Source organism: Columba livia, chromosome 5 (assembly GCF_036013475.1).
Source record: "Columba livia isolate bColLiv1 breed racing homer chromosome 5, bColLiv1.pat.W.v2, whole genome shotgun sequence".
Classification (NCBI taxonomy): domain Eukaryota; kingdom Metazoa; phylum Chordata; class Aves; order Columbiformes; family Columbidae; genus Columba; species Columba livia.
In genome coordinates this window covers 68,010,451-68,036,390 of record NC_088606.1, presented here as the reverse complement: position 1 = coordinate 68,036,390, position 25,940 = coordinate 68,010,451, and the positions used below count along the sequence as shown (strand labels likewise).

At 50.5% G+C, this 25,940-nt stretch overlaps 3 protein-coding genes across 3 annotated transcripts in view; 1 reads left to right on the top strand and 2 right to left on the bottom strand.

The window, feature by feature from the left end:
* Positions 1 to 1,899: 1,899 nt before the first annotated feature.
* LOC102095904 (uncharacterized) lies at positions 1,900 to 17,798 on the bottom strand. The gene is made up of 10 exons (XM_021297708.2): positions 17,221 to 17,798; positions 10,791 to 10,923; positions 9,378 to 9,548; positions 7,609 to 7,777; positions 6,632 to 6,722; positions 5,174 to 5,270; positions 4,338 to 4,442; positions 4,006 to 4,110; positions 3,076 to 3,177; positions 1,900 to 2,030 (listed from the first exon to the last, which is right to left on the bottom strand). The coding sequence occupies exons 6-10, from the start codon at positions 5,260 to 5,262 to the stop codon at positions 1,919 to 1,921; spliced, it is 513 nt and encodes a 170-aa protein (XP_021153383.2). The 5' UTR covers positions 5,263 to 5,270; positions 6,632 to 6,722; positions 7,609 to 7,777; positions 9,378 to 9,548; positions 10,791 to 10,923; positions 17,221 to 17,798; the 3' UTR covers positions 1,900 to 1,918.
* On the top strand, positions 15,002 to 25,773 carry DRD4 (dopamine receptor D4). The gene is made up of 4 exons (XM_005509837.4): positions 15,002 to 15,796; positions 23,860 to 23,972; positions 24,301 to 24,848; positions 25,495 to 25,773. The coding sequence occupies exons 1-4, from the start codon at positions 15,527 to 15,529 to the stop codon at positions 25,695 to 25,697; spliced, it is 1,134 nt and encodes a 377-aa protein (XP_005509894.4). The 5' UTR covers positions 15,002 to 15,526; the 3' UTR covers positions 25,698 to 25,773.
* DEAF1 (DEAF1 transcription factor) overlaps positions 18,028 to 25,940 on the bottom strand; it is a 36,213-nt gene continuing 28,300 nt past the window's right edge. Inside the window, exons 14-15 of the transcript XR_010473282.1 lie at positions 22,851 to 22,980; positions 18,028 to 22,423 (exon numbers count right to left, since the gene is read on the bottom strand). The gene's annotated coding sequence lies outside the window, so the exon portion shown is untranslated. The remainder of the gene's footprint in view (positions 22,424 to 22,850; positions 22,981 to 25,940) is intronic.

The following is a 25,940-nucleotide window of genomic DNA, read 5'->3' as shown; positions in this document are numbered from 1 at the left end:
GGGAGGAAGTGGGCAAATTTGTGTTTCCGATGTACCAGAGATAGGGTCTGTTTTGGTCAGGCTGTTTCCTGGAAAAAGTCTTAATGATGCTACTGTGCCCCTTATCCTTTGTTTGGTTTGGTCAGGCTTTTTCTGCATGGCCCACATTCCCTTTTATAACAAGGTTTGCTCTCCAGCCCATGACTTAGTTTGTCTCCTCTAGCTGCAATCTGCCAGTTTGCTCCTGGGAAACACAGTAAAAAAAAACCAAGCCAGCTCTGAAATGTCCTACCGTCATTTCTGGAAAAGGCAAAGGTTGCAGTGAAGACAAAGCCACTGTGGCTGTTCTTTCGTCAGGGTGGTAAAGGAGGGAGCCCGACCCTGCGCAAGTCCTTGAGCTGCGATAATCAGTTACGTTTCTGAGAAAACCTCGTTATTGCCAGGCACCGCTGGGCTCCCCCGCGAGGTGAGCAGAGCGGGCCCAGACACAGCACCCGCGCGCAGCTGCAGCACGGCAGCTTTGTGGGGACAACGCACATCCCCTTCTACCAGCTGCCAGCCCTTTGTAGGGATGCTCCCCAGAATCTCCATCCAGCCTCCAATTACTTCCATCTCAGCAGCTTCCCAAAGCCCCAGCGGCATGCTATTCTGCTGCCTTGTGCCTTGTCCTGTCTTTTTCTGAGGAAATTTTTCCAAGCCAAATATCATGTAGCAAGGTGCTTGGCCACTCATGCAAAGAAACACCATTGTCTTCAACTTGCCTGTCGCGTAGGAGGGGAAAAGGAAGAGCTCCTCTCCCTGCTCCTTTTAAAATGCCAACTGATTTCAGAAAGCTCTCGGGTGCTGCATGTTGGCCAGGTGGCCATTAGTGGCCTGACAAAATACAGGCTGTCAGCACTCCTTCCAAAACTCCTCCAAGAGCTCTTTTTCCTAGCAGAGATTTCTTATGCACCAAAATAAACAAACTCCAAGGTCTGTCAGAACAGCATTTCAGCATCACAGCAAGGGAACGGGCGCTCCCTTGGGCACTGGAGAGCAGCCAGCTTCTTTGCAGACGTCAGGTACATCGTACATGGTGAAAACCGATGGTGCGGGATGGACTGAGCAGTTCTGTGGTAGGCACACATGGCTGCAGCTGAAGAGACTGATTTTAGAGCTGCTCTTCAAAATCTCTTGGTTTTCCAGCAAAGGTGGAGTTGCTGTTCTGTCAGATGAGGGAATCTACCAGGCAGCATGGTGAAGGGCTAACACATAAACCTCAGCACATTCCTGCTAGTGGAGCTTTGTCTTTAGTGGCCATAAGAAAGCTGGGCCAGTAAATAGGGGTGCAGAATGGAGGGCAAACAACATTTACAGTGTGTATCTATGTTGAGTAGCTCTTGGTACGTTTCTTTGCAATAAAATCTAGCAGCTGGCTAAGTTTCTGCTGACCGCAGGCCCTGATACTGGTGTCTTTGTCCGGCTGGATCGCGAGCAGTCCTGAGCCCCAGCCATGCAAGATGCGGCCAAGGAGTCCAACTGGTCCCAACATCCCCTCCTGCGGGGGAAGCCTGGAAAACAGTTTCCTCCCCGACGCTGCACTCCTAACGCTCCAACTCCTTGGAATGGCACCACCCTTATTACTGCTTCCCAAGAGCAGCCAAGGCACAGGCGTAACTACCAAATCTTTATTTGACTCCAGAAGCAGGCAGCCACACGCCACCACAAAGTGGAAGTGATGTGCTTCATTCCGGCTCCATCTACTGACAGCAGTTCACACTGACAGATATTTCACTCGTGATGATCTAAGAGGTTTTATTGGGGTTTGGCTGCTTTCCAGATTTTTTTTGATTTGCTGATCTCAAGGGTTTTTCCTAAGCAAATTGAATAGCTTCCATGTTTATTTTCAAGGCTATATACATGTGAAGCTGTCTCTTTGGCCGCTTCTTTCCCTTCACCTTCAGTTGAAACTGTCTGTATCTTCTTTCACGTCTGCAACCAGCTGCTTAGTGATGGGACAGACGTACTGGCTGGTAATTGAAGCAGCTTCCCTGGCATCACTGTCCGAGTGGCTGCTGGAAGGGAGAGAGTGAGGGATGGTTTGTTATTCCTGGGCGCGTGGGCTGCAGGAAGCGTGACAAGGCCACCTTGTGAAACTCAAAGATGACTCCAAGGAGCAGATGTATGATACAGGGACACAGATCCTGGCCACCTGCAGCCAGGCACCCCACAAATGCACAGGCAAGGCCATTGGTTTTATCATCCCTGTTTATTTCAGGCAATGGGGACGAGAGGTACTAAGGGAGAACTTATTCCACCTAACGTTAGTGATTTAAAAGTGAGATGTCTAATTGAAAGCAGTTGGTCACTAGGAAGAGACAATGTCCAGATGGTGGGACAGCCCATCCTGAGGTGTGTGTTTCAATCAACAACTGAATCAAGACAGTGTAGCAAAGACTTTCTATTTTAACTATTAGATTAGTTTTCTGAATAGGGTGAACAACTGTTTCAGTCCAGGAAAACAACCTATGATTAGAAAAAGATTTAATTTCCCTGGGTTTTATTATTTTTAATAACTGGCTTTTATATGGTAGCTCTTAGCTGTAAATCTCAATGCCAGCTTTGCTTTAGGTAAGGCAAAACTGAGTGCCAGGTGGGCTTGGCTCATAGAGACAGAGATTACCACAAACACATGCACAGAAATCGATTGAGATCGCACAGAGTCGCGCGCCACCTCGCATTTAGACGAAAGCATTTGATTTGCTAGCTCTGCAAACCACCCCGGGAGCGTGGTTGCTGGCAGAGTGACAGGAGGTACAAAACTGTGTGATGGAGGGCTGCAATTCAGCACTCAGGCTCCCCGAGACAGTGCCTCACAAGCTGATGAGGAATGAGGCAGAAGTGATTTTAAAATATGGACAATTTAACAAATCTTCTACCCTTATCCTTTTTGAGGATATTTTTGAGAGTATCAGCTGAGCCCTTCTGATCTGCTGCATTGCGTCAGAGTTCTGCACTTGGGGCAAAAACTAAGCATTTACAAGTTACTAGAAGTCCTGTTTTGGCTTCAATACTGTGATGATCAGGGCCATAGAGGTAACAATCTGTCCCGCCTACCTGGTGTTTAGAAAGCTCCGGTACAACCACATAAAGCAAAGTTCCTCGTGGCTGTTTCCTCCCTCTCTCCCCTGCACATCTGTGTTGACTGGGCCTGGAGGGCTGGTTTAGATCAAGAAAATTAATAATAATTTTAAAACCCCAAATAGTGCAACCATCACAGCTGTAGAGCAGCGCTGCTGTCTGGAGGGCAGGTTCACCCCTTCACCAACCTTCCCCATGGTCTGTGCCCTGTTAACCTGCCAGCTGGCACCATGCAGAAACAGAAAGAAGTATCCCCCTCAAATCAGGCTCAGATGCTTTTTTAGCTGGCAAAGAAACAGGCTTTAATATGCACTTGCACTTCCCCTTATTACCCAGTACTGGCGTGTCCTTCCGCCCATGCATATATACCTTTCTCCAGCATTTGGAAATTTAAAATCTGCTTCATCCGCCATGATTTTGTTAGTAGTGCATGCCCCAGAAGCTAGCAAAGCACCCTGAACAGATGGGAAGGAATCAGTGTGCTATGTCTCTGCCTTGAAGAAAGGACCAAGCTTGAAGGAAACATCTTCAGGCAAGGTTACCGCTTCATAACGTACCAGCAGCAAGGGCAGCAGCCGTTGTGAGCTGTGTCACAGTGCACCACATATTAAACTGATTATAAGCACATGTACGTGGCTTCAGTGGGAGCCAGTGGCCCCATGTTTTGGCTGGAAGAAAGACCCCATAATTGGCCACATATATAATAATGTCTGAAGCCTGCCCAGCTGGCAGCCAGAGCCACAGGTGGGGACTGCAAAAACCAGAGGGTCTGCCTCATTCTGCTACAGAGCCCATTTATCTACAAACGTTTGTAGATAATCATCCTTTCCTTGGAGCTGCGACCTGGCTCCCTGCAGCCCGCGTGGCCCGAGCTCCTTCCCGTTCCCCGGGAAGCAGAGCTCTTACCTGCGCTTGCGGCCCATGAGATTTTGAATGAACTTCTGAACCTGAGCGTTTCCTCTCATCTTGCTGTACTCACTGGTAAACAGTCCATCTGAGTGCCTCTGGGACCTGTGGTGGGGAAAATACAACACCGCGGCTGCTCCTTCCACCAAGGAGCCCTGTGTCCCTCTCCTCCTCTCTCCCTTCACTTTGGGCATCTTCTGGGTGAGGCCGGTGCTCAGGCCGGCTCTGGAGCCACAGAGAGCTCAGCCCCACGGGCAGCCCCTCATTGCTGGGACCCCATCTCCTGCTGGAGACTTCTGTGCCCCGGGAGGATGGGTTCGGCTGGTCCTTACCTCTCCTTGAGGCCCACCAGCTGTTTGACGAGCTGCTGCACGTAGGCATTGCCATTCATTTTGCTGAGCTCACTGTGGAAAAGCCCATCAGCGTGTGTCTCGGTCCTGGGAGGTTGGAAGAGAAAAAAGAGATGAAAAGGTGTGGTTTTAAAACCAGAGAATAACAGACATTTAGAACTGCTCCCTCATAGAAAGAGGGTCCCAAACAAAGATTGGCAAGAATTTGTGCCCATTTCACAAAGTTTCACCAAAAAAAAAAAAAAGGGTGAATCTTGTAGGAGTTTAAAAGAAATATCTTCATTAACCATCACACAGATAAACCACCTGCACCTGCTTCTTACTAAAGTATTCACCTGTCCTCTTCCAGCCCGGGTCCTGTAGTCTCTCAGTGCTTTAATTGCACCTGCACAAGTGGGAGGAGAGACAACCCTGTGCCAGATTCTTATGTACAAGATTGTGAACTGGTGAACTTACAGGATTGACTAATTTTGGTTGTTTTCGTGGGACTAGGCTATTTCAAACAGAAACTTCCACCTCTGTCAGCCTGTATAAGTACTGAGTGGGAAAACAGACCCGGGAGTGTCTGTAGTTTGATCTGTTCAAGGTCCTGATTCTTCTCCTGAATTAAGTCAAATCAATGTTTCCCTTCTTAAGCAAGAAAAATGTTCACAATGTTCGCACTCATGTAACTAAATCAATTTAGGGAAGAAAAAAAACCCAACAGCCAAGCAGATGCAAGTTCTGGAAGGCAGATAAAAGGCTGACTTCACAGCTCACCGGCTCTTTGAACAAAAAGCCATGGAGAAAAAGGGAGCAGAGGCACAAGCAATGCTTACCTCTCCTGGGACGGGAGAGACGCAGAGAAATGCGACAGGACAATCACGGGAATAATTAGTTGCCACAGACGAGTCATCAGGGAAACCATGTTCTCTGCTGAATCAAAGCACATGGTTTTATGAGCAGCAGAAAAAATTGCTTTGGTCCTTGTCTGGTACAGTTCACATGCCACACAGGAGACGGGGCTATATAAATATCGCCACTATAACTAAACTAGGCAGGAATTCCTGCTAGCAAAAATAGTATCTATTTTAAATACAAAATATGAACATTTGAAATTCTTCACTTTGCCAGTGAGCTGGAAGTTGTCTGTAGTCGTTACGCCACCACCGTGATGCAGTCCCGGAGCACGGGGCTGAGCTTGGCTGTGCCAGACGATGCTTGTGCCGCGGTTTGGCTGTGAGACAGTACAATATGCCTTGAACACACAGGGAGGTATCGTGGAGTTAACCCATCAGCGGCAAAACCCCATTCTACTGTAAGTGCCTGCGAGCTGAGCCTTCAGGGAGAGGATTTAAAGCACTCCTGGAAACATCCCACACAGACACTTATTAGGTTAGCTAGAGGATGCCCAGGAGAAATCTCTTGGGGTTTTCTTGAGACAAAAAAAAATAGCATGTACCAAATAAAAGTTCATCTGCACACAGGGGAAGAGAAGGGCTCTTGTGTGTGCCAATGTCTGCCTATCCTCTAATCTTTCAAGAAGAAAAAAAGAAATAACACACATTTGCAGTAGCAGCAGAACCTTGTATTTTGTTTTCTTACGGAAATAGAAAAGCACATTCTGTTTATCACAGGCCATTGTGTGTTTTCCCTTTTGTTTCCAGGCTCTTTTTGCAGCCCTGGGCCTGTAGAGATGTGTATGAGCCTTTATACGGGTGCTCACACTTCGCAAGGATTACGCAGCAGCCATATCTGTAATTTATAATACACCTGCCTTCCTCCTGCAAAGATGCAAACCTTGCTTCCTTAGCTGCTGTCCCGGAAACTCTCAGATAGCACTCACTAACCCAAAATCAAAGTCCTCCCACTTTGGTTTTATTTTAGTCTGAAACTAGATGGTACAAAGAGCTCTAAAGGACTGTCAGAGTCTCCTGAACACTTCCTAGCCGCCCTTCTGGGGCTGTTTGCTGCTCTAGAGATGCTGCAAGATGAGAAGAGGCAGAAGCAGGGAGGTGCACCTTCTTGCTCCTGCCCAGCCGTTGTGCTCTACCTAAAGCTAAAGACCAGGTATTTCTGGAAGCTTTCTGGTCCAGCTGTTTAAGCTCCGTTTTTCCCTCTGGCTGCTCCAGAGGAGGAAAACCCCAGGTATTAGCAGCAATGCTGTTCAGGAGGTGGATGGCCTCATGGCAAAGGCTCAGCAAAGCATCACGGAGGCCTGCGATCCACCACCCCAAATTCGAAAGGGGGCGAAGGCAGCCCCTCCAGCCCGGCGGTGTCGGCACAGCCGTACTCACCAAGGCGTGCTCAGTCCAGGCTCTCTGCTGTCTCTCGGCTGCGATGCACCGCTGGCCCGCTCCTCTCCATGCGCCCCTTTAAATCTGCGCCCTTATCAGAGGCAATTATTTGGGTAAAGATATGAATATGGGTAATCATGATTAACAGCAAATAATGCATCCAGGCTGGAATGTCCTTTTAATTACTCTCTAAAGCAGACCATGTCATTCGCAGCAGTTGGAGGGGCCTTATTTCTGCTGATGGGTAATAATTCCTGCTTCTGTCTCTAACGACAGTAATGTGTTGGGCAAACATCCCTGTACCAAGTGATTCATTATGATTGTCATTATCTCTCCTCCTGGCTTTAATTACCTCTTTATAGGATCTTAATCTTCTGTTCTTCCTTTTTAATTCTGGCTTAGACTTTGTTTGCCAGGAAGAGTGGGTGAGCGTGTACCTGCGGTTTGGCTAAACAACATGCCACATTCTAGGGCAAACCTTGTCTGATCAGTAGGACAAGGGCTGACTGTTGCATGAGGGGATATCACCTTTCAAGCTTTGGTTTCACAGCCATGTCTGGGAAAGGTCTGCTGAGAACAGGCTGTATCACAGCTTCAAAGAGAAGTATACTCATATATGGGCAGAAAACATCCTGACTCTATTCCCTGCCTTTGCTGGGGTTTGGAGCTGGTTGCTCCCAAATACCACTACTAAAGGTGACATCGAAATGGAGGGAGAAAATAGGATGATGCCCTTTCTCCCCTTCTTTATGTTGTATGAAGTAACGTGGAAGGATTAATCACTATAAATAAATCTTCACTTCCAACTGGAGAAATAGGGGCTATATTACATGTCTTCTTGTCTACCCATCTCTTTTCTTTTGGAGAAGCAGAGGGTGTCACCATCCCTAGCGGGCTGGGCAGGACCTGATTTTCCCCGTCCTCTTTCCCTTTGAGGAATAACCCACCGACCGCTGAGCAGGAAGCCTCAGCACTACCTTTGCAAATGCTTGTTGGGTCTGAAAGGCCCCCAGGCTCCTCGGGAGACTCAGTTTGCTGTGGGAATCCAAGGGGCTCTAGACGGGCACACAGGAGAGGTCGCAGTGAGGGAGAGGCCCCATGACGGCAGCAGAGAGTGAGTGACAGGGCAGCAAAAGCCCCTGGCGACTGGAAGAACATGAAACAACATGATTTAATTACTTAGAAAAAAAACGTGGCAGAGAGTGAAAAGGGGATGGGGTAGAAAAGCGCGTGGCCGTGCCCAACACTATTGCAACATAACGTAGGTGACAACCACAGGCTTGAGCTTAAACGCAGCTCCTGGGGCTCCTGATGAGGAAATTCAGGATCATGCCAGGAAACGCAAAAGCTTTTGCAAGCTGAAATGTATGCCTGAATAAACTTGAGCCCAAATCAAATTCCCAGTCCTGAAACAACAACTGATTCTCCTTTAACCAGAATTAACATTAAATTCTCATCAGGAGACATTCTGGAAACAGGAGTGATAAAAAATACTGCTTAGCAATATCAGCTAAATGGAGCTTTGTGAATTTCCACCTTGCTTTTCCCATTCTCCATTTGTGTGAGCATTCAAAGCGGGAGCGGAGATTCCCCTCGCCTGCAGCCAGCAAGTGCAAAGCGTGATTAAATCACCCATTAATCACTGTAATCTAACCCATCATCTCTGTGCAGCACCACTGCAGAGAAAAGCTCCCGGTCGTTGACTCTAAGAATGACAAAGGAAATTACTGCCCTGGTCCAATCCCTGCTCCTTGCACAGCTGCAAGAAGTCAGGGCTGAACTGATCCTTGCTGCCAGCTGCCAGTGACTTACCTGTTCATCTATGGGACATTCCACCATGTTTACAGGACATAGAGCAAAATGCTGCAAACGGGTAACGCCAAGGAGCGCTGCGGCCATGTATCAGCACTCCTTGGGAAGGGCAGGAGGAGGAGGGCTCTGTGAGCCTGGGCGCCATGCAGGACATGCAGGGCCTGGGGACACCGCCAGGTGTAAAGCCACCGGGATCTTTGTGTCAGTCACGTGTGCTCAGGCCTGACAGCAACTGCTGTGCTGCGTGGAGAAACCCGTGGTGAGCTGCCTTAAGTAAATCCATTGCCACGGGGGCGATGGCTATTCGCAGCAGCCACGCTGCCGGCTGGAGACACCCTCGTGCGTGGGGGTGAGCAAAGGTTATGAAACAGAGGGGCCATCCCTGCTTCAACACCAGGCTCTGAATTAAAGGGTACCTGACGGCTACTGCACACAAGCTGAGCCATCCCAAAGCCATTAAAGCTGAGAGTGGCACAGAGAAAGGTCTTTTTGCTCCTCTTTACACTGGGAGGGAGGGGTCACCAAACCAGAGGTGTGAAATGCAGCATCTTATAACTATGCTAAATTTATTAGTCCCAAATTTGGCAATGTTTAAGGAGAGCACATGAGCCCGGCCTTTTTTATGTTGGAGAAAAAGACAGAAGAAACTGTATTTTGAAAGAGAGGGCTTCATCATCAAGCCAGGTATCCTGACCCCACACCACAAGACGGGTGCAGGCAGACTGAAAATCAGCACAGCGAGCCCTAGGGGTCATTCTGAGTTTCGAAGGGAAGACACTGCCATTCATACTTCAAAGAAACTGATACAGAAGATCAGAAAAGGCATTCTGCCTGGAGCTGCAGTGTGGGTGCATTCAGACTCCATCTCTAGAGACCTTCAAGAGCAGGCTGGATAAATGCTGCTACAGTGTCATGTGGACATTGGTGCTCCTACCTGGGACCAGAAAAGCCCATCCAGCCTTTGAGGTTGCTGTTTATCCAGGGCAACAAGGTAAAATTCCTTGCCAGCTTGGCCATAGTCCAGACCCCAGCTGTGTTGCAGCAGCAATTCTGGATCTGCTGAGGCTGCTCTTCTCCATGGAGACACGTGGCCAAAATGCACATCCTAAAAAAAAAAAAAGCTCCTACAGTCTGTGCACCGCTCTCTTTGAGGGCCGTGGCTTTGGGACGGCAAAGTGCGGAACGGTCAAGAGAGGTTGAGAAGGCTGGGGAAGGACCATCTCATCCAGCACACACGCCCAGCAATGGTGTCACCGTCCTGCAGGAGCTGTCTAGGTGCAGCTGACCTTCGAGGAGCCTGTGACCCCATGCAGTGATGGTACGGGAGGTTATTGAGGTCAGATGGTACTAGGAACTACACGGTTAAATCCTTCCTGCGTAAAAGTAAAATACCCTCTAATCAGCTTATGGGGCATTCAGGAACTTCTACCTCTCCCATTCTTTTTTCCTTTCTTAACATATATGCATGAGAGTCCACGTGTATAGTGGGGATTTTCTCTTGTACGTTTGCAGGTGAGCCTTCCCATGCCAAGGAGCTGACCATGACGCTGCTATCTACTGAGAGCAGGCTGGTGTAACTTTCTTGCACCTCTCCCAGGTCTGTAAGAGAAAGGACCCTAATTGGGTTAAGGGGATTGGAGGATTTAGCCTTCTAAATACTCCTTTCTTGGACAGGATGGTTTCAGGAGTGGTTTTAATCTTCACCACCTGATCTTGTAATTTTGGCTGGAAAAGGGAAGAGTGGGATGTGAGGAAGGGGTGAGCAGGGGCAGCGGTCGGTGGGCATGGGAGAGGGAGGGAGAAGGAAAGTCACAGTCCCATGTGGCTGTGGGACTGCAGAAAAACACCTACCCCACTCCCAAGCCCCGAGGTGGACTGAGTTATTATTCCCAAACCCTGGACAGGGTAGGGAGCAATCCTTGTCTTGGAACAAACCCAGTGTCACAGAAACACATCAGTCTTTCTTGGTCCCTTTTGGAGGTTTGTGCTTAAAGCAATGCACAAAACAGGGAAAAGCCATGTTTATTCTCTGTTTTGCTGGCTTCCCAGTGCCTGTGTGTGTGCAAATGGGCTCTATCACTCTATAAGGCTCAGCCCCATCAATCACTTGCTGTTTTTTTACACCCTGTGGGCCTTCTTCCAAATTCCCTTTGAGAACTGCCGAAGTGAGAGCACTCTGCCTGTCCCGAGCTAGTCTCCACAGTGTGGGATGTATGGATGGGACAACACCTACCACTGCAGGGACATGACGGGACAGGTCTGGATGGCTTCCTCCCCAGGGCTGCTCTGGCCAGCCTTGCCCTCCTGGCCCAGCATCGCTCTGTGTCCCGCTGGAAGTACCTCGTACCTTGGCCCGAGGAGCTCCGAGTGCCGCCTCTCCAGCGCAGAGCTGTGCCCTAATGCTCCCCGTGCGTCTGGCCTTATCACGGCTCTAATTGGCATCAGCGTCCGTAATCTCAGCCTCCAGCTGTTTGCTGTGTCTGGGGAAGAGGAGAAAGCACTTCAGGGAATTAATTTTAATTATAAGGGCGACATGCTCTGTGTCCTGGCTGGCATGCAGGCTTGGCCCAGCTGTTCCAGATGTGCAGTGCCAGCAATGAGCACAGCAGCTCCTGACAGCTACGCAGCTGCTTGGGCTTCGTTTCAGCTGCACCCCTCTGTCGCCTTTGTCAGGGACCTGGAAGGACGTCCCTTCCAGGTGCACGAGAACAGGCTTTGGGAAGGTGAGGGTGGAAGGAGGTGCACTCACAGGTGCTGGCTGCTCGCGGACATGCCTCTCCCTGCATGTGCGCCCTTGCACTTCTCCCCAGGAGGTTTTTCATAACAAGTGACTCTAATAAGCTCACAGATGTTTTAAAATCAGCAGGGGCTCTTGAAGTACATTAATTTGATCTGCCCTATGACACAAACCCTGGTATCTCACGAGGTTACCCCTGTGTGAGATCAATTATGTGGCTTAGTCTGAAACCAGGCATCCACAAAAACATCTAGCTTTGATTCTAAGCTAACAGAGGCAGAAAATCCAGCCATTTTATCTGTAGTTTCATCCCCACAGCTAATCACCGTTAAAAATGCATGCGTTTTCACATCTTACATGGATTTATCCTAACTTGCCAGAATGTTAAATGTCAAAAGACCTATTCAGTGCATACAGAAATCCCTGCACCTTATTAGAGGGAGACTCAGCGAGCCTGGAAAGCCAAGAGAGCTGTGGCATCCCCGTCCCTCTCCCGCAAAGGTTAACCTGCAAGGCAGGATGCTGCCCTGACTCTTTTCTGGGAAATGTATTACAAGCAGATTGTAAAGCAGGACAGCTTTGCTGCAGATGATAGTTTCACAGAGAATTGCTCAGCTAAATATGTCAAATAAAAGGAACAGGATTGGCCTTAAAAGCTCTTTATTTTCCTCCCTTTGTTCTGAACCTGAAGATAGCCCAGGTGATCTGTTGCCCAGCTATCAGGGTACTATTCAGTGGTTGAGTTTAGGCACATCTGTGCTGAAACTTTGCCAGGTAATTCTGTTCTCCTTTTTAAAAAAATCAGTTCATCGGGTGTGAAAAACCACACTGATACAAGTTCCACGTCTTTTGGGAGACTCCGGCAGACGTTTCACTTTGCCGCTTTCCTGATCCTTTGGACTGGTTTGCAACCAAACCCTCCATTAACTCACCCTGGGAGTCTCTGGGGGCTCCTCCCGGCTCCTTGCCTGGCTGCTGGGGACCAGCTCCACCGCTGCCCCCTCCAACAAGCAAAGCCCTGCTGAAAGCCAACTGCGCTGCTCACTTTCCTGAGTTTCTTCTCAAAACGCACTCCAAAACACACCAAAAAGGCCAATCTGCCACTGTTTTGTTGGTTTGCATAAGGAATGGGTGCTGCCCTGGGCTGCTCTCAGCAGCGGAGCGTGGAGGTGGCTGGAGCGCAGTGACAGTGACATTGCGCTCCCCAGCAAAGTCTTTGCGTGCCGCGGGCTGTGGCCACAGATGTGTGGCACAGAAGGAAAGGCAGAGGTCAGAAGAGGTACTGGGTACCAGAGTCCCATCTGACAAGCACTAACATAGGTGTATACAGAGACTCTGTCCCTGGTGCATGGACAGGAACATCCTCGATGGAGCGGCTGGGGGATCAGTCTTACGTGAGGCTGGGGTGTCCATGCTGGCAAAGCTGCTGCTGCTCACACCTTGTGTCCTTCACAGCACCTATTTAGGACAGAATACAACTTTGTTTTCTGACAAAAAGAGCAGCTGCGGGTGGCAGTGCCAGTGAGCAGGGATTACTGCAGCCTGTGAGTTTGCAAGAGCTGTCCTGATTAGTGCTTTGCTTGGCTGCTCCGTTTTGGAAGTCAAAAACTTTATTTCACATTAGTTTAATCCACTCCAGGATTAAACTAGTTTAGGATTAAGGCGTTGTTGGTCTGGAATAAGGGTTTCCACACTGAGAGTTAAGAGTCATTCTGCACTAACCCACTGGGAAAATCAAGATAATGAATATAAATTAACTGTTAAAGTGGATTAGATAAATGGCATTAATCCCTGTGGGAAGGCAGAAGGCCTACAGTCACAATCCCATCCTGCTCTCTTTGCTGCTCAGGTACTTAAACATAAATAAATTCAGGCTATTCTGCCCACACAGGGTTTCAGTGCAGTTTCAATAACGCACTTCAGGGCCTCCTTTGGCTAATTTGAGTTGACTTCTTGGATTAAAAGGGCTCTAGTAAGAGCGGTTCCTCTGTCCCAGCTCCTCGCTGGGTGAAGGCTGTGCCAGCAGCAAGGGAGCCAGCAGCTTGGTTTTAGGGACCAACCACCAGACCAGAAAAGCTGTGAAACCACTGAGTAAACTCATACTGTCAAGACATAAAGGCTTAAAAACCACTGGTGGGGTTTAGTCCCGGTTTGCCGCACTGGATAACATGTATGTTCCTTGTCTGAACTTCACAGTGGACAAGGTGTTGCCAAATGAGCCCTTCTAGACCTGCTGGCTGTGCAGCACGCGTGAGCCCACCTGGGTCCAACCAACCTGGTCCTGAGGAACGTGGAAGCACGGGCAGAGCCGAAGGCACCTGAGTTCCCACTCCAGTGCTGTGGAGGAAGATCTGGTCCCATTCAGAGCAGACGGAATTGTCCTTCCTGTGCTATGTAAGACTGAGCTTTGTCTTTGCACTGTGATTTAAGTGCATGTCAAAGCTGGGTCAGCTGGAAACAGGAGATGACCAGATGAATCCATGGGTATTGGGATGAACATGAGGATGACAAATGTACCTTTGGGATGGGAGAGGGGGGGCCATACAACTCAGCAGCTATTAAAAGGATGCAATCTTGCTAGGTTTAGAAACAACTTGGAAGCCACAGCTCTGGACAGAATATTTGGCAATCCAGATTGCCAGTGAAGTGCCTAGAGCAAGGTAATTTTCTCCTACTCACATATGGAATTGTGGAGCCTGAGGCAGTTGGGTGAAACAGACTGTGTGGATCAAGTGCTGTTAATCCACGCCAGGGAAGGACGGTACCTGGATCTGGCTGTGTCCCCCTGGCTGAAAACAGGGCCCTGGCTTTCTGTGCTGTGCATGCTGAGGGCTAATCACGTCCTTCTTCAAAAAAGAGTAAGGAACTGGGGGAACAAGGGTGGGGGTTAGAGAGAGGATTTATTCTCCAAGTCTCTTAATAGATTAGATGAAACTCTGATAGCTGGAGCCTATAAACAGCTCTGAGAAGCCGCTTGTCTTATAAAAAGCTGCCAATAGGGTAGATCCCCCCCCATGTAGTGTAAATGATGCTTTCCTGCTACGCCTTCTCTTCCCGCTGCCTTCCATAAACACCAGGCTGAGGCTGCAGGTGCACGGGTACCTCACAAACCACATTATCCCAGCAGAGCATTTCCTTTTTTCCTTTCCTCTGATTTTCCACAGTACAACATCCTAGTCCCCATGTTCAGCTTGTGACCTGCTCCACCACCTTTACTCCTACACCTGCTGCCTATCCGCTTGCTCCCTCAATCCTGCATTGCTGCACTTGATTATTCCTGCCCAAACACAGCACAGACGCAAAATCCCCTTTGAAATGCAACCTGTGATTCCCAGACAATGTCTCCAACTTCTCACAACCATTTTGAATTCTTACTCTGTACTCCAAAATGTTCACAGCCTCTCCTGTCTTGACAGTATTCTCAAATTTAATTAGTGACTCTCTGGACCCTCACTCAGGGCAATTATATTCACACTAAATATTACCAGATTCTGCAGAGGACTTGGAATACAATTTTCCAGTTATTCACATAACCTGTAATAATTTCACCCAGTCTTTCCTCTTGCATTGCTCAAGAGAATGCCATGTGAGGCTGCAGCTAGACCTAAACTTAAGATACGTGATATTTACTATTTCTCCCCATATCTACAAGTGCTCCCAGGTCACAGAGCCACAGATAGCTGCTTCGGGGTGGAAAACGCGGAATCCAGAATCCCAGCCGATTGTTGGTGTACCTGGAAGAAGGCGGCTAATCAAAGAGGAATTTTAGCTGTGTCAGTGCACAGCTGTTCTGCTCCTGCTCCAGAGGCAGCACGAAGCCTAATCCCGGGAGAAGGAGACTCGTCCACTGGAGGTGGGGCTGGGTTAAATGGGCAGTGAAGGGCAAGGCGTTAATCCCCGGTTTTTTTTCGGCAAAGCCCCGCACCGACAGCCCTCACCGCGGTCACAGCCAGGGGTCGGTCCCACAGAGCATCCCCCAGGGGGGCTCTCCAGGGCTGGCCGTGCCGCCACCACTCGCTCTCACCTCGGGTCGGGGTCCCCCGCGGCGGCCGTTCCCCGGGGCTCGGCGGGGCCGGGACACTGGGAGCCTGTGTCACCCCCCCCGCCACCGCCCCATAAGCCGCTTGGTGACCCAGTTGGAGCGGCGGGGGCCGGAGCCGGGTGGAGCTGCCTCCGGGCGGGCGGGCGGCGGAGGCTCCTCCCCGCTCCGCCGAAAGTTTGGGGCCGGCCGGCGGCCGGAGCGTCGCCGCGGGGCCGAGCACGGCTGGCGGCGGCGGGAGCCGAGCCGGGAGCCCGCGGCCAGGGAACTCCCATGCCCCGGGCTGCCGGGGCAGCGCCGCGGCGCCATGGGGGACGGCGGCGCCTTGGGGAACGGCAGCGCCGGGGCCGCGCCCGCCAACGGCACCGCGCTGCCACCGCCGGGCGGCCACAACATCGCCGCCCTGGTGCTGGGCATCGTCCTCATCCTGCTCATCGTGGGCGGCAACGGGCTGGTTTGCCTCAGTGTCTGCACGGAGCGGGCGCTGAAAACCACCACCAACTACTTCATCGTCAGCCTCGCCGTCGCCGACCTGCTGCTCGCTCTCCTGGTCCTGCCCCTCTATGTCTACTCCGAGGTGAGGCTGCTCGGACACTGCGGGTTGTGGGTTTTCTGCCCGGGGATCCTTAAAGTTACAGGGCTGCGGGGTGGGACCGGCAGGAGACCGAGTTTGGCAGGGCAGCGCTGCTGCCTGCATTGCCCAGCTGCGGCGGTGGCGGCGGCCGGCTCGGGCAGGGTCCTGGGGTCCCCGGTTCTGCCGGGAGATTCCCGACCTGCAAGCGCATCGAGGGGAAACGCAGCAAACGCACGTAGCGGAGATGCAGCGGGACGTCTGCCCCGGGCCGGGACAGCATCTCTGGGGAGCCCTCGCGTTGCAGACATCCCAGGCTGCCAAGAGCAAATGGTTCGGAAGGGACAGACACTGTGCTGGCTTCAGGTGAGCAGGTTTTGGTGATAAGGGAGATCTTAGCCAGGATACGGGCTTCCGTATCGAGCAGGGGAAGCTGTCTTTCTAGGGAGCTGGATGGGATTTGGTCACCCTACATCCAGGTGGCTTTAGCTGGCTCGCTGCAGGGCTCCCCATGGCAGGTTCTGTGGTTTGCACAGGCCTGACCCTGTGTGTGGGGTGCCCGTGGAGAGAGAGACACCTTGGGAGACTGGCTCATTTCATCTCCAAAACCTGTTCACCTGCAAGACCGTGACAGCTGAGGGAAAGAAAAACAGGAGCTCCTGCGCTTGAGTGGCTTTGCATCTCTCTCTGGCTCTCTGTAACAGGGAGATAAACGGGGATTGATAATGTGGCTGTGGGGGGATTTGTTGGCCCGGGGTGAGGAGCCTCGCTGGAGCCTGACCATTAGAACCAGCCAGTGGCTCCTTCCCTGCTCGTGTGGTTGAAAACAACCCTGGACCAAACCAGCAGCTGTTCTGCACCTGCCCTTGCAGTAGCTGGAAGAAGAGTTCTCTTCTTTCCAGATGTGGGGAGGGCTGGGCTGCAGCCTTGTGTGCACTGAGCAGCCCCAGCAAGCTGTAGTTTGGGGACTGGGGGTGTCAGATGAACCCTGTGTTTTGTGACAGCCACATGATTTGCAAGGTGGTGGCTTAAGTGCTTCCTCAGGGAGCAAAGGGGGCTGACTCCCACCGGTGTTCCCGTCCCCGAAGGTTCACACACGAGCACACCAGCAGTGCTCCGGCCTTCCCATCTCCCCTTCCCTCCCATGCCAGGGCTGCTGCTCAGCACCTGGCTGCGGTGGGTCTGTGCTTTCCTAAGCAAGGCAGGCTGCAGATTAGAGCCTAGGATCCTTTTAGCCTCTCTACCTCATCCCAGGATTTTGCAGGACATTGTGACCTCTCTGGAGATACAGGTATTTTGGAGGGACACGTTCAGATGGGGACCCGTGAAGAACAGGAGTACTAGATTCCCCTCTCCCTTTCCACCACACTGACAGGATCCCCCCCATGCTCTTTGTTTTCAGTGGTTTTGCTTTTCCCTCATTAACTCACTTTTGGTAGTTAGAAAGCCTCTCTCTTCATGATTCTTCTCAGCTACTTCTTCCTAACTGGAATTCCCTTTTTTCCCCTTGCTTTTCCATTGTCTCTCCATGTCTCCAGTTCCTGATTCTGTGGGCAGACACACACACACGAGTGTGTTTTCCTCTAGTCCGCAGGCCTGAGTTTTGCTGGCATATGTAAAATGCTAGTAACACACTCTGGGGTACCTCTGAATCTCCCTTCAACTGGGCATGAAGGTGGGGGGGTTTCCTCGGGTTTCACAGACATCCCACAAGATCTGGATGCTCAGGCAATGAACGGGTGTTCAGCTTCGTATGAGCTTTAGGAACCTGTGCTGTCCAGCCTGTGCCTTTGCTATGATGATACTTCACGTGTTCACTTCATAGCTGTTCATAAACATCCGTTACGTGGTGTAATTCTTCCATGTCTCTGCACCCAGGGTATTAAACAACAGGGAGCGAAGGTGTCTTACAACAGAATTGTCCTTCCTTCCAACTTCAGCAGCTCCTGCGACAAGGCAGGCGTTCCGAGGTGTAGGAGACCCCCTAAAACGAGCGTGCACCGGGACCTGTACTGTCCTGCTCAGCAGTTGCGCAGGGAGGGAGAGAGGGGCAGGAGCCGCAGGGCAGCAGCTGCTGCCCGTGCCGCAGCCATACCCGCTCCCTGCCCGCGAGCTTCTCTGCGGGCTCAGAGCCCACAGGGCCCATGTTCTTTTTTAATAATCTCCTGTATTCGATGCAGAATTTGCAGCTCATTTTGTTCTGAATATGCTAAGGAAAAGTCAGAGTAGCCATTGAGTCAGTGCCAGGGGACAGATTTTTTTAAATTTTATTTTCTTGAGGCAAAAGTGACAACTGTAGGTTGGAATCAGACGCTCAGCTGGGGGAGTGCAGTGTATAGCGATTGTGCTGTTTTGCTTGATTTCAACTTGCATTCGTACCACTGAATTTAGCCATTGAAAATATGGCATGCACAGTCCTGAACGTTCAGTTCAACCTTTATTCTTGGTGTGGGGTTTTTTTGTTTAGTTGGGTATTTTTCAACTTCAGTAGAGCTCCTGACAGAGTAAAGATGGACTTTGAGGGCTTGCTGGAAAACTTAAAAACCAGCTGAGGCATTTTTTTTGCTTCTTGTTTAGCAGGAGCAGAACGATAAACTGTGACCACTTCATTCAGCAGGAGAAGCTCAGTCGTCTTTGTGCCTTTTTTCCTGTGAGATGGCTTCTCGCGTTAGGTTTCTGGAAACATCCCTCCCAGTCACGGCTTTAGAAGACAGCTGGAGGGATTTAAACTTTGGAGCTGAAATCTGACATCACCACAGAACAAGAGATCTCCCACACGCTTCAGTGCGGTTGGGATTCCTCCCTGTGAGGTGTGGATTATGCCTTGCTGCTGTTCACAGAAGCCTGAGCACAGCGGGAGAGGCCTTGATCTTGACTGTTGTTTCTAGTTGTTAAGAAAGCTTATTCCGATGCGTTGGCAGCATGTGTTGACACACAGTCTCCTTTTGTACTTGACAGAGCCAGCATAACTTTTTGCCGCAGCTAAACTGTTGGAGGGTTGCTGGAAGCAGGTGCTAGACAAGGGGGACATGGGTGTGTGTGGTCACAACCGTTTCTTTTCTGCACCATTTCACAATCACTGCATTCTTGACTGCATTGCTGGGAGTTCTTCAGGCTGTATCTCTCTCCGCATTAGTTTGTCCTGTCAAATTTATCTACCTCAGCAGCTCAAGTTAACGCTTGGGGACTTAATGAGAGTGTTAAAGCTGATGTAATGAAGCTGGCCTTTCACAACTCCAAATGTCGCTTTCATTTCTCAGTCCTGATCCTCCACAACCTGATGTAACCAAGATGGGAAGGGAAGAAACATCAGCTTTTCACTGGTTGAAAGCATCAGTTTCCAAATGGAACAGCTCCCCAGTATGGACGTGAAGTGAACTCCGGACAGGGCTGTGTTTACAGCCAGTTCCTCCTTTGCAGCAAAGTACCACCTTCAAAGAAAAGCAGGCGAACTTCTGTTCCCTGCTCATTCCTCATTCTGTTTGGAGTGCTGGTTTGCACGGAGGTGGATTAGTGCTGTTTGCCGTTTGAGCTGTTGGCCGCTACACAAAGGTGTCGGTATGTACACATGCAGTCCCGGCCCAAATCATAATGTGCTGGTGCAGATGTGTCCAGCACTTTCCACCGAACTTGTTCAAAGAACAAAGAACTGTTATCTTCCAACTTGCTCGGAAATCTGAAGTCTTAGCAGTACGACAGGGAGAGGTAAAAAGCCATGAGGAAGGCAGGCTGCTCTTCTGCAGCGGTCCTGTCTTTCTGATGAGAGTGAAGTGCTCTCCTGGCAATCAGTGCGGTGCCAGTAAGGCAGGGATGATGGAAAGCTCCCAGGGCTCCACCATCATTCCCCAGGGGCAAAGCTCTGCTTTTGTGTGAAGAGAGGCCAGGAAAAGACACCAGAGTCTGCCTGGAGCACCAAGAGCACTGAAAACGGGGGTTATCGCTCCCCTGAGGCGGTGAGGACACGAGAAGGCAGAGAAGGCAGAGCTACGTGGTGCTGTGGAGATACTGTAGATCTCTTTAGCCTCACAGTGGCTTTGCCCACTAGAAATTGCAGTGAGGGAGTTGCATGGCTACAAAGGCTTATTTTTGTGTGTAAGGGCTTCCTTTAGCCAAAGACTCTGCTGACAGGAGCTGCAGCAGCAGTTTTATATAGTCCTCATTAACTGGAAGCATTCCCAGCATTAGGGCAGTCGCCAGGCTGAGCAACTTCCACTCTCGGGACTCGGCTGTAGAACGCACCTCCTACCTGCCGCGCTCTGCAAACTCCCCTTATCTGCTCGCTCCTTAATCCACAGCGGGTGCCTGAGCTGTGACCAGGTCTGATCCGGCGGCTGCTGGCAGGAGCTGTGAGGCAGTTATGTAAACATCTTTGCCACTGAGATCTCGCTAATTGATTACGAAGAAGAGGAAATGGTTTAGGAGATCTGCGCGCTCACCCAGCTCCTTCTACAGGTCAGGGAAGATGAGTTTTTCCAGGCAAGCGCTCTGCCTCGTGCACTCTCAGAGCGATCGAGCAGCCAGTGCTAATGACACAACCTGTTTTCTTGGTGAGGGTGATGCAGTTCTGCATAAAACTTCCAGGATGTCTGTGTACCACTGGTATCAAAAGACCGCTTTTTTTTTGCAGCATCTCGTGTCTGTGCGCCTGTGATGCAGCTCTTCTGATGAGAGGCCAGACCTCTCCGAATTTTCCGTGGCTCTCTGTGAATGCATGTCATCCTTTCAGCAGCAGCGTTCAAGATTAGTCTTTCCTGGAATCATACAGCTTTAGTGGAAATAGATGTTGTTCTAGGCCTGGCTGGTATCTGAGCCACACAGTCTCTGCACAAAGTACTGGGGAGGTGACACAGGCCAGCAATTACAAACCAGCGCTAAGGATTTTCTTTGCAGTCACCAGTAATAGGAGGGAGGCGTCTTTGCGTCTTGTGCCCTTACAATGTGGATGGTCAGACTTGCTCCTCATTTCTGAAAAGCCTTCACTTCAATGATTTAAGCCAAGAAAGGTCATTAGGGCGGACATGAGGCCACCTTTGTCTTGTGTCCCACGCCCTCTCTTTCCCCTTGCATTGTATCTTCTAGAGAATGCAGCAGTCGTCACGGGCCATGAGAAAGGGCCCAGAGTCAGCTTGTTGTGGGCGTTTGGACAATTCTTGGACTCTGATGCTGGACTTTGCCCACTTGCAAGGATTATTACTCTTCTGATTGGCCTGGGCTCTCAGGATCAGTGCTTGAGCCGTGGCCTTGCCGAGGGCAGGCGGGTGCTTGTTTGGACGTTCAGCTGGACATTTCCCAGTTCACTTGCAGGCTGCTGTTGTCTGGGTATATTTTCTCAGGTGCCATCACCACCAAAGCCTGAAGGATCACGTTTCCATAGCCTCTTTCTGTTCTTTGTAAGCAGCGGCTGGAGTTGTTCCTCCCCTGCACATAGGGGTTGCTCCAGAACCTCAGTGCCGTTTGTAGTGAGATATTGGTATCTTGTAAGAGACCACAGTGGCTGCATGTGAATTTACTGGTGTTACCAGCTTTGGTGGCTGAACAAGCAGCCAGTCTGCACCTGGAATATCGCTTTGAAAGGGGTCTGGCTTGCGTCCCGAGCGGCGATCATTATCACCATCCTATAAACACTCCTTGTCTCCCACGACGCGCTGAGCTCAGGGCAGAGTGTGACCCCCCGACACACACATAGAGTTTTCCACCTTCCAGGAGGCGATGCCGGAGGTTTCAAGCGTGGTGGTTAATATGTCCAACTCACTTATTTAAGGCTTAGACTATATTCTTGGCAGAGCTGTGCAGAGCACAGCCACAGCCCTAGAAAAGCCGTAGCAGGTAGGCTGGCTAGCGGGGTTCTATTTGCAGCTTTGTTTCATTTTGTTAAGGGAGACGGCTCGCCTGTAGTGTCTGCTTTGCTGTGCAACACGATGCGTCTGCTCAGCGCCAGCGCTGCGGATCCTGCATCGCTGGAGAAAAACAGGGGCCTCAGGAAAGAGCAGTGAACACAAAACAGCCAAAGGAAGTGGAGTTGTGCTGGAGCACTTCTTAAAGGCGGCCTGAGCCGTCAGTGATCCCCAAAGCTTCACACCCTGTACCTTGACGGGCTAATCTGTGACCTCCTGTAATTAGGTACCGCTCACCACATGACCCAGCAAAGCCAGCTGTGCCTCTAAGCCAAAGTCGCTCACCCGCCAGGGAGGCTCCTGGCACATTTTGCTAAGGTGGGCAGGTGAGAAATGTGGTATAACGGCAAGTCCTCTCCCAGCACTTTCCCCGAAGCCTGAGCACTGGGGGTTGGTGGGGAAAGGGAAGAGTTTGTAGCTTTTTCTAGATGCCCGACCTGAACCTCACAGCACAGGCTGTGTCCTCTGAAGGTGCCGCAGCCCGAGAGCTCTTGTCCTTTTTAGAATTAATCAGTTCCCCCAAATCACAAACAGCTTTTGAAAACTGTAGCCCACAATCAAATTGCCTCACTCATCATCTGAACTGAACTCATCAGGATCCCAGTGAGCTTGGCAAAAATTTGAGGGTTGTTTTTTCTGATTCAGCTCGTCAGTTTGGTTTGTGGTGGCTGCTCGGTGCTGGAGAAGAGGCCGGGTGAAGTGCTCAGGTCTGAATCCAGCCCTCCCTGCAAGGAGATACCTGTATAAAAATAGCCAGACAGTTTCTTCAGAGTCTCCTTTGGCTTGAATGGCTCCACTAATCATAATCCTGTGCGTGACATCATTACTGCCCAATATGAATCCTTGCAGAGCTGCGAAGTCCAAGGGGCATTTTATATTTCTATTATCTAAATTTAATAATAAATATAATGACTTTAAATCTAACTTATACATACATATTTTACATATATAACATAGAATATATATGGATAAATTATATATGATGTATGTTATATATTGCGTTGATATATATTATAGAAAAACATTTTAAAGCCCCTGTATATGAACGATATCTATAAATGTTTACTATATTATATATCTTTTACTACAGCAATATAAAATATATATCCAATTAGTATAATATATGTGTACTACATATAATTCTATATACCTATTTATATGTATACCTTTAGCTCCTGTTTCAGCCATAGTGGGGATGAAATGGAGTGATGCTCAGGAGAACAGCACCTCTAAACCAGCGTTCGCCTGCACCTCCAGGGAGGAGCTCTGCCTGGCAAGCGAAAGACACGCTCCATTCTGGGGAAAAAAAGAAACACTTTTCAAAAAAGGATCTTGAGATTGCTCAGCCCCGTCCCCTGGGAGAGCTCGCCATTTCTTGCTCTGCTGTTCTTATTTCTTGCCAGAGAAGCCCTCACGTTCCTGCTGCACTACCACTTGGTGCCCTGCTCCCTACAGAGACAGCACTCGGGCCCAAGACATCGTCAACACAGACCAAGCAGCTCCGTTTGTTGTGCCTGGAGCTGAGTGCGTTTTAGAAGAACTTAATTCGTAATCAGTGTTGCCGGCCACACGCGGTGGTGTGGGAAGACAGAGCTTTTGTGAGTTTGATACAGGCGGATGAGGGAGCCCTTCTGCCTCCCAACTGCTAAGCCTGGCTGGAGGGGCTCAGCTTGAGCAGAGCTTTTGTTTGTTTGTTGTTTGGTTTTGTTTCTTTCTGAGGATTCTTTGGGATGCAGCAGTGTAGGTTTTTTTTAACTGGTATCTTTTGTACAGCAGAGCCAACACTTGCAAGTAATATGGACTAATAACTCACGTCTGGTCACGTCCTCTCGCTGGCAGCACTTTGCTCTGCCCTGGGTGCTGCAGTTGCAGAGAAGACAAGAGATTATATCCGGCTAGCTTGAGCGGGTGGCCTTGTGCTCAGCGTGACAGAATGAAACAGTTGTGTAAGGCACAGGAACTATTCACATTACCTGCAAACAGGACGCTGGAGCAGTTTGGACATGAAAAATGGAAGAGGAGCTTCATGACTTGTTGAAGATCCTCTCCCTGCTCCCTGTGCAGCGAGCACTTAACCCCGCATTGCTGGGCAGATGTTGGGGTGGCAAATTTGATGAGTGTGGAGTTTTTGTGGGGGGTCTGCTGGTCGTCTGCTGACCCTGGGGATCTTTTCAGTTCCAGGGAGGCGTGTGGTCCCTCAGCACGGTGCTGTGCGATGCCCTGATGACCATGGACGTGATGCTGTGCACGGCCTCCATCTTCAACCTCTGTGCGATCAGCGTGGATCGGTAAGTGCCTTCCTCCTCCTCAGGCCAGAGGAGCGAGTGCCGTGTCCTGGCATTGAGCTGCTTCCATACACACCTCTGGTCCCCATCGCCAGCTTTGTGTCCCACCAGCACCGTTGTGGTGGCCCAGCTGAGAGCAGAGTTGTGTGACGAGGCAGAGCTGCCCCTCTGGCTGCTCCTCTGAGGGGGACTGGTTGAGCCCAGGCCTGGGCTATGTAAGTGAATTAACGGGGGGAAGGAGAGTGGCAAGCAGATTTGGGATCGCTCGCTTACCTTACGAGTGGTGACAACAGTACCCTGGGCCTGGCTCACCTGTGCCCTGTATTGACAGGTTTATCGCTGTTTCAATCCCACTGAACTACAACCGGCGGCAAATCGACCTACGGCAGCTGATCCTTATATCTACCACCTGGATATTTGCCTTTGCTGTAGCATCCCCTGTCATATTTGGCCTCAACAATGTCCCAAACCGGGACCCCAGCTTGTGTCAGCTGGAGGATGACAACTACATCGTGTACTCCTCCATCTGCTCCTTCTTCATCCCTTGCCCCGTCATGCTGGTGCTCTACTGCGCCATGTTCCAAGGACTCAAGCGCTGGGAAGAAGCCAGGAAGGCCAAGCTAAGGGGGAGCATCTACGGGGCCAACAGGAAGCTCTATCACCCCTCAACCTTTATTGAGAGAGAGCAAACGGGACTGGAGCCGGAGGAGTGCGGCCCTTACGCCCACTCCAGCCACCCTGGGGACTATGTGATGAACAATGGCATCCCGACTGTCTCCTATCCCCACCTCAAGTACCCACCCCCCGGACACGGTCGGAAACGGGCCAAGATCAACGGCCGGGAGCGGAAGGCCATGCGGGTGCTGCCTGTCGTCGTCGGTGAGCAGAGGCGGTGATGGCTGGGGAAGGGTGGGAGACGCTGTGTTGTCCTGCAGCGGGGTTCAGGCTGGCAGGGTGTGTCTGAACCACACTTCTCCTTGCTGGAGGAGATGAAGGCGAGATAAAAGCCACCTCCTTCATGTCCCACCTCCTCGGTGCCATGTCTTTGGTCCTCCGTCCTCCCCGTCTTGCATGGGCTCATGTTTTAACATGCACGGTCACCTTGTTCCTGTGGAACAGCCTGGTTGTGGCCTAGGACCAGCCATACCATCTCTCCTTGAGAGAGGATGTTTATCCAGAGAACATCTCAGTCCCAGATGAGATGAGCCAGAGCCGTGCCAACAGCCACAGATGGACAGTGCTTATAATCCAACCTTTTCTTCAAGGTAAACCTGTGGTTCCTCGTATCTTAAATGTAAATCTAAAGCTAATACATAAATTAGACTTTTCTTCATCAACGTTTAGGATGAGAATGATGTCCTGAATATTTTGTCTGGGCGTAAGCCCAGCTCTACCTGTCAGCACATCTGCTGCCTTTCCCCAGGCACTCTGAGCTGTCTCTGTTCATGTTTGGCCCAGGCTGCACATGTTAAATTTAAGCCTTTTTAACATTCACATCACTTTCTCTTTCCTGTCCCTCTGGCAGGTGCTTTCCTCTTCTGCTGGACACCTTTCTTTGTGGTCCACATTACCAGGGCTCTCTGCAAGTCCTGCACCATTCCCTCTCAAGTCACCAGCACTGTCACTTGGCTGGGTTACGTCAACAGTGCTCTCAACCCCATCATTTATACCGTTTTCAACACCGAGTTCAGGAACTTCTTCCGCAAAGTCTTGCGCCTCTTCTGCTGAGCCCACCAGCACGGCTGGGGAGAAGGAACGACGGGCTCGTTTTTGTATAGTTCATTAAAGATCTATTTCTGCCTAAGGTGTCCTGTCTTTGTTGGGAGGACGGCAGGAGCGGCGATGGCAGCTGAAGGACGCTGGCTCCCAGCCCTTTGTAAAGGTCGGTATCGCTCGTCCCTTCCGCACGCGGCGGCTCTGGCTGACGAGAGCTGGCAGGCGCCTCGCTCGTTACCAGCTCACAAACCAGCG